The sequence below is a fragment of the Larimichthys crocea genome, chromosome XVIII (genome assembly GCF_000972845.2).
Source record: "Larimichthys crocea isolate SSNF chromosome XVIII, L_crocea_2.0, whole genome shotgun sequence".
Classification (NCBI taxonomy): Eukaryota; Metazoa; Chordata; class Actinopteri; family Sciaenidae; genus Larimichthys; species Larimichthys crocea.
In genome coordinates, this window is record NC_040028.1 from 21,461,333 (window position 1) to 21,473,608 (window position 12,276).

Genomic DNA, 12,276 nt, shown 5'->3' on the forward strand with positions numbered 1-12,276 from the left:
GGATCAACAATAAATAATCTTCTTATCAGGAAAACCTGTAAACTGTCTGTAGCTGAATTGGATCGACCTACGCTACTGTACTTCGATCTGTCATGATTGTGGTACTTGGATATTCTCTGAGGTGGTGCACAGTTTAAAAAGTTGAGAAATGCTGGTCTAGGTTTTGCGTGAATGTACAGCTTAATTTAGGTAACGTTGCGAAAGTAATGTCCATAATTCATGGGGCTTGGATATTTCCTTTCCCCACTTATAAGGACACTATGACATCCTTCAGAGTGATGCTACAAACTGGATCGGGACATCCCTCAACCCTCTTTTTGTTTTGTCTAACCTCACAGTTCCAGAAAGATGAAAACCACTTTGTTCACAAATGCACCTGTTTGTCTAAATCCTCAGAGTATCACCTCTTCCCTCTGTTCCACAACAACCCTCCCCCATGGGAACAAACTCATCTCTCCTCCCTCTTTTATCCTCTCCGTCCTTACCCTCCACTTCCTCTCCTGCACAGGAAAACACTGGAACATGCATGAAACTCACATGTATAACGTCTCTGTTGTACCTCCGTTCTCTAGGAAACTCAAACCCATCTTTGTTTGATTCAATTTGTTCTTTGTTACATGATGTCTGTACTGCGTGTTCTTTCTTTTGTCGCTGTTTTACACCTTGTTCTCAAAAGGTTTGCAATGTTTCATTTCTTTTAAATCCCAGTACAAATCATGAAGTTCTTCGGGGGAGAAATTGGACTCCAGTCTCCAAACTCCTTTGCCTTATGCATTTGGATTGTGTCATTTTGGTCCATCATCTGAGCTCTTAGAACTATGTGTCATGATCACAACAATCATGTACAAACTTGCCCCCCCAAAAAAAGCCATTTCTACTGCACTTCTACTTCTTCTATTGAGCATATAAGTTGGAGGATTCATTCTTGATCTTGGAAGTAGCTCTTTGGTCGACTGACCGAACAAAGTCCACTGATGTAGATCATGACAGCTCATGGAAACGTTGGCGCTGAATTTCACTCATTAAACTCATGGTTTACTTCTTCTAAAGTTCCAGTAAATAGGTCAACTACACCTTTACAAGTTTTATTAATTAAAACATTTTGTAATAGTCTGTGATGGAACCTCAACACTAAAAAAATATATCAGTCTATCCTGCCTGGGATAAATGTGCTCACAGTGTGCTAATGAAATCTAAATTTATGTAATCTCTTTCCATTACAGTGACTCGAGAGCAGATTGAAGCCACGATTGAGCAAGAAGTCAAAGGTAAGGTCATATTAGGTTTCTGACCATCATGTATTAAACAAACAGATCTTTGTGTTTTTACACCTGAGAAGCAGCCTTAGCAGAAAAAGGGACAGTTTAACCAGATTTCTGTTTAACTTGATTTTTCCACTTCGAAAGTAGTCTGTCAGCAGGTAGCTCTGATCCAAGCTTTGGCTCATTGGTTTTTGAGTGGAGAAACTGTTGAGAAAGTGAAGAAGAAAACAGATGTGTGGGTGCATGTATTCTGGATTATTGTTGGCCTGCATTCACAGACTGCTTTTAGAGTTTGTAATTATGTCCTTATGTTGAACTGTCCCTTTAAGTGATCTTTGAATTTCCACAGTTGCATGTCATCTTTCTTATGTTGTTAGAAAATTCCTGTTGTCCTGTTTTTTTTCTACCTGCTCTTGTTCTGTTAATGTTCCATGGTTTTCCTCAGGCGAGCACTGGTAGAACTTGCTTGTACCAGTTTTTGACACTTGCGTTTTGCATCCAAAAGTCGTTTCGTTTTTTTTTTTTTGGCATGAAGGTTCCTCTGATCTTTTCACGGAAAAGGTGCAGGATATGTATCTTTTAAAGCTTACCAACTTGAAATGCCCTTTAAAAGATATGGAGGTTTACTGCATCTGGAACTGATACCTTCCTCCTGCAAAATATTTCTTAGCCTGGCTTGCAGATAATGGGATGTGATTCCTGTGGTTTGCATTCTAAATAACACCAGTAAAACTATATTAGTTCGAATAAACGCCTTCTCACCCAATTTTACAGCTTCATTTGTTTGAGTTTTGGACTATAAAATATGGCTTGGAGAGCTTTTTGCTTCCCATTGATACTTGTGCATCATTTATTTCCTCCTAAGTTTAAGGATTAGAAAGGGCGTTTATTCTCCTGTCTGCAAGTCAGGTAAGGAATATTATAGCATAAAACCAAAGCAATTATCAAAAAATAAAACAAGTGAATGTTAGCAGCCCATCTTGGAATAATGCTCTTTTTAATAATCATAAAATAATTTATGTTTTGAAGAAATTTCCACAGACGAAGGATCAAAACTTCCTGCAGGTTTCTAATATAAAGAATCAAGTCTTGCGTTTATTCGAACAAATATGGTGAGTGAAATTATTTTTTATGGCATTGTGACTCCCAGCATGCATTTAATATTTCCATTAATGATTCATTCAAATCCTTTTCTCTCGTTTTACCCCTGGAGGCTGTGTTGTTCTGACAATTATCTGTTTCTGTTTGCAGAGCTGTTTTATGATGAAAGCAAAGAAGGAACACCACACAGCAGTGCAGAACTCACCGCCCCTCGACAGCTGAGAGGAGCCTTCTCCGACACCGAGGACGTCTTAGATCACGGCCTGGTGTCGGCCAATCGCTGCTCCAGCAGAACCTCCTCCATCACCTCATGGACGGAGAACATCAAACCTTCTTTCACCAAAAAACTAAAGTTTCAGTCGGTTCTTGAAGGAGAACCTGTGGAGTTAAAGTGTAAACTGGTTGCTTGCCCTCCACCAACTATTCTCTGGTTTCATAATAATAAATCTATTCCTAAAGAACGTAGACGTAGGATTTGTACTGACAGCAAAATGCACATGCACGTTACCAGTCTGGTTATCGATAGTATCAAAGAAAAGGACTCGGGCAGTTATAAGGTAATGGCGATAAACACGGAGGGTTCTGCCGAGTCCACAGCATCACTTTTGGTGTCACTGAGTGAAGAGCAGTCTGCTAACTTCCTGGGCTTTGTTAAACGCTCTGCCAGAACCCATGAAAGTATAGACACCATGGTGGAGCAGAGGAAAGAAAGGAAGATTAGGGTTGACCTCAGGTGTGTCGGGTCTCCATTTGACAAAATGTCCAAAGTTCATCAGGGAAGATCTCGATCTAAGAACTCTCTGGTGCGTTCAATGTACTTCAAGTCTAGCCCCCATTCAAAAGAAAAAGAGCCAGAGAAAGAGTCCAAGCATTTGGAGACTGCTTCTGAGCGTGCCCCGTCTCCTCCCCCCATGTTTGACAGGGCTGAGCGCTTTAATGACAGATTCAGTGATATCTACTGTGACAGGCGCACTGGCGCCAGGTTCAGTGACAAATTTAGTGACAGGTGCAGCGACAGATACAGCGAGAGGTTCAGTGACACTGAGAGTCTTCACAACGAGGTAAGAACAAAACTTGCCACACTCCAGAAAGTCGTCAAACAGAAGAAGAGGCTTTCTATCTCTACCATGTCCTCCTCTGAGTTTGAGTTAGAATCAGTTGCCAGCGAATCAAGCTATGCAGATTATGTGGAGAAGCTCAGGGTCAAGCCTGCCTCTCTACCCGATGTCCAACATTTTAATCGACCGTTCGATTTGGGAGAGGGTCATAGGGAGATTCAGGGTAAAACTTCAAGGAGAGGGCCCTCTCAGTCTCGTGTGAGACATTCATTTGAGCCTCAGTCCAGAACCAGGGCTATTCAGATCATGAGAGGTGAGTTGGTGGATACACTAGTGGATGAAAAAGATGAATCCCAGGCGGATATTAGATTCAAGCAGATGGCAAGTGAAGATCACAGCTTGGTTGCTGACCAAAAGCTGGAGGGTACAAGGGCTGAGGTTGAGCTACGACACCCTGAAATCCCATACCCAGGAACTACAACGTACACTGAAGGCAGGGGATCGGGGTCACCAAGCACTAAGCCAGTTGCATCTATTAACATAGCAACAACAGAAACACTTGAGTCATATGAAGAGGAGGGTGCAGGAGAGTCTTTGAGGGCTCAGTATGAGAAGAGTCTTGAAGCTGAACGGATGCAGTGTGAAGAAAAACTTCTTGCTCTGCGGATCAGGAAATGGCAGCAAGGGAGTAGGATGTCAGAAGAGGAGACATTTCACCCTGAAACGGATCTGCCCATACCAGCAGAGACACAGTACATGGAGCCTGCAGGGCACGTTTACATCCAGCCGGAGGTGGTGGAGAAAAGAGAAACTGTAGAAACTGAGGCCGTGCCCTCCTCTTTCCATAAATCACCCAGAATAAAGACAAAGTTAGCAGATACTAAAGCTGCAACCGTGTCAACATCCAGATCACCTAAAGTAAAAGCCAGAAGCGAAGAAATGGAAACGTCAGCTACAATGGAAGCGCGATTAGAAGAAATGGAAAGCGAGGCACAACTCACACTGGCTCAAAAATCCCCCAGAATAAAAGCTAGAGGAGTAGATGTGGAAGAAGAGTTGTCACTCGGAGCAAAAGCCAGGGCTGAAGACAGACTCAGAGAGACACCCAGGCCAAGGCAAGTCACATCAATCAAAGAGAGGTTCCATGGTGAAGCACCAGATCTTACAGGGCCTGAACCAGCCGAGCCATATGAAGAGGACGGTGCAGGAGAGTCATTGAGGGCTCAGTATGAGAAGAGCCTTGAAGCTGAACGGATGCAGTGTGAGGAAAAACTCTTGGCCCTGCGGATCAGGAAATGGCAGAAAGGCATGCGAATGTCAGAAGATGAGACACCCTTCCCTGAAACTGATCTGCCCATGCCAGCAGAGACACAGTACATGGAGCCTGAGGGGCAGCAGCAGGAGGTGGTGGAGAAAAGAGCAATTCTAGACCATGCTGCCATGCCAATACCTAAGTCACCTAAGGTAAAAGGCAAAGCAGAACAAGATGAAACCTCTGCCCCCTTGCTTAAATCCAGAATTAAAACCAGACCAGGAGAATTAGAAACTGAGGCATCAGTCATACCAGCACAAAAATCACCCAGAATCAAAGCTAGAGGAGCAGAAGTGGAAGCTGAGTCATCACCTAGACCAAAAGCCAGAGCAGAGAAAATGTTGTTTGAGAAGACGAGAGAAGAACGTGAGCTCCAGCTGTCAAGGGAGAACCTCTCCGAGCTGAAGAATGAGAGTGAGAAGTTTGCCAGTGAAGAGGAGGCCTTGACCCAGCGGATAATGAAGTGGCAACAGGATGTTCTGATGGAACAAGAGCCGGCCTGGGTGGAGGGTTACTCACCAGTCCAGGCAGAGAAGACCACAGAGGTTGGAAGAAATGTTGCAGAGGCTTCTGCTTCAGAATCACTTCCGCAGCCTGAAGTGGTCCGCAGCCGCAAGCCTTCCCCGGGAAAAACAGTCAAAGAGAAGTTCCTTTTGAGCGAGTCAGTCCCAGCTGGTTTCGAAGATCAGCAGGGTGATGGCCTGCAGTGGCCACCTGCTGGTGAGCTGCTGACAGAGGGCCGTGAGACCAGGTTGCAGAGGGACAGTGAGTACTTTGTAAGTGAGGAGGAAGCACTGGCTCAGCGTATCCTAAAATGGCAAAAAGATGTTGTTGAACAGGAGGAAGTGGCTGAACTGGAGTCTGAGTGGGCCTTAGACAATCAAAGCAAACAACCTGGCTCTGCTTTGCCGTTTGAGTCCCATGTTCCACCATTAGATAGCGAACATGGTGGCGTTTCTCATGGAACCCACCCCAGTGACTTACCCCTTACCCCACCACATACAACTGTTCCTAGTGAAGCCTTACCAACCAAAAAACCTATACCTCTTCAATATGCTGCTAGGTATGACCCAAGGCATTCTCCCACACGTGCTGGTTTACAGCATCAAGTGGGTGTGCCCACCGAAAGGTCTTCCGAATTAAAATCCACTCCTGCAAAAGACAGACTGGGTCGTGAATCTTCACCAGTTCGGAGATACTCTCCAATCAAAATTGATAGTGAGCCTTTAGTGGGATATGAACCTGCCTCTGCCCGGAGTCCAAGCCCCCATAAGCCCGCCGGAGAGTTTACCGCAGTCTGGAGGCGCTCTCCATCTCGTAGTCCACCGGTGGATCTAGGAAGAGAGGCAGAGGGCAGGCGGAGCAGGGAAGAGTATGCCATCACTGCTGATAAATCCGGCAGCCAACGCTTCCAGTCGGAGGTAAGAGAGAAGAGTGGGATGAGAAAGGAGATAGGAGCTACCAGAGAGAGCAGTGAATGGAGACAACAGAAGGATTTTGCAGGTATGATGACAGAGGAAAGAAGCCGAGATTCGATAAAGTCAAAACAGGATGGTGCTGTAAAGGAGGAGGATTCAGGACTTTACCAAACTCAAGAGTCTAAGAGGATGAAAGAACAGGATACAAGTGCCAAAGGCTCACGCCCAGTATTCGTAAAAGAAATATCTTCAGTTCAAGTAAAAGTCGGTGAGATGTCAGATTTTACATGCGAGTTCTATGGCGACCCTCTGCCCACAGTCACCTGGCTCAAAGATGGCCACCCATTAGCTCACAACCCTGACTACGATATTATGAGCAAATCTAATAAATCACATCTTACTGTCTTCTATCCAACAACAGACCACGAGGGGACATATGACTGTGTCATAACCAATAAACATGGCAAATCCATCTGCAGCGGTACTCTCCAGATCGCTGACAGAAAGCTAACGAGGACATCAGGGGGAATGCACGAGGTGGTGGTCACAGAGGAGCTAGAGAAGGGTGAGGAAAACAAGGAGGGCATGGTAGAAATGGAACCGAAAACCTACATGGACTCAGGAAAGGCAACGCTTCAGGTTCCTCAGGCAGTGATCCACAAACGCCGCTTGTCGGATGAATCTTATGAGTCTTCATCAGTAGAAATCAGAATTACTGCCGCCACCCCTGTCCCTGGGATGACAGAGGAAAGCAGTGAGGATAGACCTCAAGCTTTTACAGAGAAAACATCAGATGTAACAAGTGATCAGACTGTGAAACACAAATTCACTTTCTCTTTTGACGTGGTTGGTGAAGCTCCTCACATGGTCAGTGAGTTGGAGAATATTACCTGTTCTGAGGGCAACACCGCTGTGTTGGAGTGTGTAATCGGAGGTGAGCCTGCCCCAGAGGTCGCCTGGTTTCATGACAACGTTTGCCTAAAAATCACAGCTGGTAAATACAGACTTGAGGTGGACGATAAGCTGTACAGGCTGTATATCAACAGTTTCACATACACTGACGTTGGAGTGTACAAATGTGTTGCTAGAAATAAGCTGGGAGAGGTTACAAGCATCTCTGATGTGTCATTTCGACTTGCAGAGCCTTTGCAATTTTCAGCAGGTGGTGGTGTCTTAAAGGATGATGGTTTTACACCATCTGGAAGAGTAAGGAAGTCTCCTTGCTCTTCTCCTGGCTTAACTGAAGATGTCAAAAAAACTGCTGCCAAATCCTCAAAATCCAGACACACTGTCTCTGGAGCACATCAGCCTATATCTGGCTGTGGTCTGCCAGCCTCTATGGTTAAAGTTTCTCAGATTAAACAACTTTTTGAGTCAGGCTCACCAGTTGCATTTCGGACATCACCCTCTTATGAGGAACAGAGAAAGGAAACACTTTTCCCTGAGGAGTTTATACCTGCGATAGCCATAACCCTTGACCACAAGGAACAAATAATGGAATCTGACACCATGCATGATGTCACACAAACAATTCCTGCTTCAGTCAAATCAATTTCCCCTCAAACTCTTGCTTCACTCAGACGGTTCGTAACAGAGGTGCAGGAGTCTCCAGAGCTGGTCAGACCCAAGCCACGGAAACCTATCCAATTTCCCAAACAAATGGAGGCAGGTGAAGTGGAGACGGTGAAGAAGGAGAGTGTGCATACATTTGACAAAACTAGCAGCTTCATTCCTTTTCAGTCCGAAAAAGTCCCTCCAGTAAAACGAAGAACTCCGGCTCCAGTCGAAGAAGCTGTTAAGCCTAAAAGGACTTCTGAATCTCTCAAACCTAAGGAACAAAGTGCAGCTGCAAGGTCTTCCCCTTCACCTATCATTATGGAGCTCCTAAGTTCTGCTGAGGAGGCTACTGTTCTTGAGGAACTGAAAGAAGGGAAGGAACATATAAAACAACAGGTTGAAGGAATAACTGAGGGATATATTTTTATTCCTGGAGTGGAGCCTGACAGTAAGGAGAGTCAACATCCTGGTGTGGACCTGATTTCCATCCCAGAACCATCCATGGACAGTGGTGTCTTCTTTAGCATGCCGGACTCCCAGGCTGATGTGACTGAAGTAGCAGTTGACCCTCATCTAGAAATCAAGCATGAGGGTGAGAGGATTGACATCCATGTGGAGTCTGGACCTAAACCGCTCATTGTCAAACCTAAAGTGGACAGCAGAGTCAAACATCTTGGTTTGCATGAGGATGCTGCCGCTGCTGAGGGACTTCAGAGCCAGGTTACATCTGTACAAGGGAGAGGTAGTTTGGACAAGGCCTCAGCAGCTGAAGCTGGGGGAGCAGCAGCAGCAGCTGTTAGCCCAATGGAGGAAGAGGAGGTCACTTTTGGTGCTGTGTACGACTACTACAATCCTCCAACAGATTGGGGAAGGCCACTGTCCCCAGAGTCTGAGATGTCCATAGAGATTGGCAGCACTATGAGCGAAGAGATAGCTGAGGTAGCCGAGAGGTTCTACACCCCTGGTTCATCTACCGAGGTCTCACAGCCAATTGCAGAGTCCTTCCACACTCCCAAGTCTCCCACATCCTTCCATACTCCCAGTTCTGATACACCTGGTGGGTTTACGACGCCTCAGGAATATCCATTCTCCCCTGTAGAACACAAGAGACCCTCAACAGGGGCCTCTAGTGAGATGTTCTTCTCACCAGTTCAGTTCCTGACATCTCCTGCCGATGAGGGCATTGAAACAACGCCTCCTGGAATAAACATGGACGAGAGTCAGTTCCTCTCCAAGGGACATGGGTCTTTATCCCTGACGACCCTTCAGGAGAAAGTGCAGGGAATCCCTCCTGCCTTCCTCAAACCTCTCATCAAGAAAAGAGTCTTTGAAAATGACTCACTAACATTTTATGCTGAGGTATTTGGCCTACCTTCCCCTGAAGTGAAGTGGTTCTGCAACAAAACCCAAATGGTTGCAGATGACAGAGTCAAAATGGAGAGAGATGGGGATAGCATCTCGCTAACAATTCACAGTGTTACCAAAGCTGATCAGGGAGAGTATATTTGCGAGGCTGTGAACTATGTCGGGGAGGCCAGAAGTGTTGCTTTAGTGGTTGTTGTATCGCAGGAAGTGAGGTTCATGCCTGCCCCACCTGCTGTCACCCATCAGCATGTAATGGAGTTTGATGTGGAGGAAGATGACTCTTCTCGCTCTCCGTCCCCTCAGGAGATTCTGCTTGAAGTAGAACTGGATGAAAATGATGTCAAAGAATTTGAGAAACAGGTTAAGATCATCACTATTCCTGAGTACACTGCCGACAACAAGAGCATGATCATTTCTTTGGATGTGTTACCAAGTCTTTATGAGGAGGGTGCTGTGGACTTTGTCACACAGGAGCGTGATGACTTGAAAATAGCTTTTGAGGTCACTGAGATGCCTCCAAGGTTCATCAATCCTATCTGTGACATGGAAACCCCGGAGGGTACCACTGTCATGTTTGAGTGCTCACTGATGGGAATTCCATCTCCCATCGTGTCCTGGTTCAAAGGTGACAAAAAGATTCCTCACAATAACAAAAAATACTTGCACTCATCCGATGGAGACAACCACTTCTTGAAGATCTGTCAAGTCACAACACACGATAGTGGAGTTTACACCTGCAGGGCTATTAACGTTGTTGGGGAGACTCTTTGTAGGGCCTCTTTGGTGGTGTTAAATGCCAAATCATTCTCAGGGAAGACCAGAGGCAGGGAGTTGACTGCTGTGTCTCTTGGAAGTGCTAAAGTCCAGCCGCAAAAGTTTGACATGATGGTTGGCAACACATCGCTTGACAGCGAACAGGTGTCAGAAATTGAGCTTGAGTTTGAGTTTGAGCAAGAAGCAGATGAGTCACAGCGTGCGGTCAGGCTGGTGGCCAACACAGACAATGAAATGAGCGAACAGGGAGAGAAATATGTCAGCATTAATTTTGATGTATTTGCCGAGCCAGCAAAAGATGACAAGGTAGAGTTCAAAGGAAAGTCCTCTGAGATGTGTAGCTTCCAGTTCCAGGTGACTGAGACGCCTCCTAAATGTGTCATCCCATTGACTAACGTTACAGCAGCGGTAGGGACGCCTGTTATCCTCCAGTGTCTGGTTAGTGGTAAGCCAAACCCCAAAGCAGAGTGGTACAAAGATGGAGACCGTGTCACAGACAGCAGGTGTATAATCCAGGAGAAAACCGCAGGCCATTTCAATCTGCTCATTACTAATGTGACCCAGAGTGATGCTGGCGAGTATAAGTGCGTAATACAAAATACAACCGGTTGCATTGAAACTACTGCGCTGCTAAAGGTGTTTTAGGCGTTGAAGGGTCCGGGGCTGGTTGCACAAAGATAAACTTACTGTCCAAGTTCTTTTGTTGTATGTTGATAATGTTTAACTACTTTAAGAGAGTTGATTTCTTGGTGTATTAAGATTAAGACTCTTGAAAAGAATGGTTGACCAAGCAATCTCCTTTAGCTGCTTTACTGTGGAACAGGAAATGGTTGAAGCAAAAGCTTAAATTAAACAGGAAACGTTTCACACTTAGGGGCCCTCTTTGCTCTTAGACAAGTACAACACGTTATACTTGTCTAAGACTGGCCTAACACAATAGAAAAGTTGAAATCTTTGGGCAGCCAGCCCATAGTCATGTGGGTAAAAAAATAGTGTTTAAATGTTTGTGTGTGGTGAAAAATGCAAATAAGTAGTTGAATAGTGTAGACAGTGGCAGCGATATCTCTATTTATTTATTGTTGTGTAAAAACTTCACACAACTCTTGTTTTATTTAAATTATTAGTAGAAAAATCAGGTTTTACGTTTGCTTTTATTAACACTAAAAGAGAGCTGTTGCTGCTGTAACTTTGAAAGTCAATGATGTGTGATGTGAATCAGTAAATTAGGACAAACTTATAAAGAAATAAGTTCAGTTAAACATGCCGGTTTGGGGACATCTCACCGGAGTTTTGGTTTGATGAGGAAGCAGTAGTGCATTTATGCCATATAGAAACTGTCTTGTTAAAAAAAATTTAAAGATAGATTGCGATTAAATGAGTGAAAGAAGTTTGGTTTCAGAGCAGTACCAGCAGTGTTTGAACATTTAAAAAAGTAGATTCAAAAGGAGTAATTTATTTTACTTTTACTTATTAATACTTATCAATAAATTTAAAGCGCTAATCATTCTGAGATTAACATTTTAAAGAGCCATCATATCAAAAGTCAATCAGGAAACTGTCAAGAATATATTGTCATATTGCTTACTCATTTTGTTGCTTGTGTGTGATTTATCAGTTTTGTTGAGTTGAGTTTTGAGTATTTTGCTGCGTGTGGATGTTTTGTTTTGGATCTTAAAGTAAGCTGGTAACTCGTAGTAGAGTAAGACGATAAATAACAAATTTGAATGAAAATGGATAATACTGTGAAACTTTTTTTAAATTTTAAATAAGTTTTGATGTCTTGTAAATATGTGTAATTTTAGGAGTGTACGGGTGCCATTTACCAGTAAAACATTAAATTAAAAAAATCTGGCATTGAGATAGAAATTTATGGTTTATTTGTACAGACGTCATGTTGGTTTGTCGAAGAGTTTATATAATAAAATATTTGATGACTTAACGTTGGAGTCTGAGCTTTTTATTTATTTACATTGCTGCATGTCATCACATTTACAGACAAAATACAGGTGTCAAAAAATACCTGTGCTTTGTAGGACTTTTTTGATACCAGTGCAAATACCTTTACTAACCAATACCAAATCCTGAGCTTTGTCTGAAAAAAATAAAATAACAATTTTTCACAAAATTCATTTTTTTTATTTATGTACATAAGCTATTCATTTGCTTATTTATGAGATTCAAATAGTTATTTGATGTATTTAGATTTAATAATGATACAAATGGGCAAAATAAGTCAAAAGGAAGATAGAAGAAAATAGAGAAATAAAAAAAATGCATATTCGGATATAAAATATAAATCACTTACTATAACTGAGAAAAGATCAAAGAAAGTTTGGGGGAACCTTTTTTGCCATTCTGTCGGTCTTTTAGCAAAAATAAATGCATATTATACTCTGTATATAGTGGGGCTGTCCTCTCTTAATCACTTA

The 12,276-nt window shown here is 43.5% G+C and overlaps 1 protein-coding gene across 1 annotated transcript in view; it reads left to right on the forward strand.

Annotated features, from left to right (window-relative positions):
• LOC104936443 (titin) overlaps positions 1-12,276 on the forward strand; it is a 195,555-nt gene that overhangs the window by 25,791 nt on the left and 157,488 nt on the right. Inside the window, exon 37 of the mRNA XM_027290741.1 lies at positions 1,224-1,268. Coding sequence (XP_027146542.1) covers positions 1,224-1,268 — 45 coding nt within the window. The remainder of the gene's footprint in view (positions 1-1,223; positions 1,269-12,276) is intronic.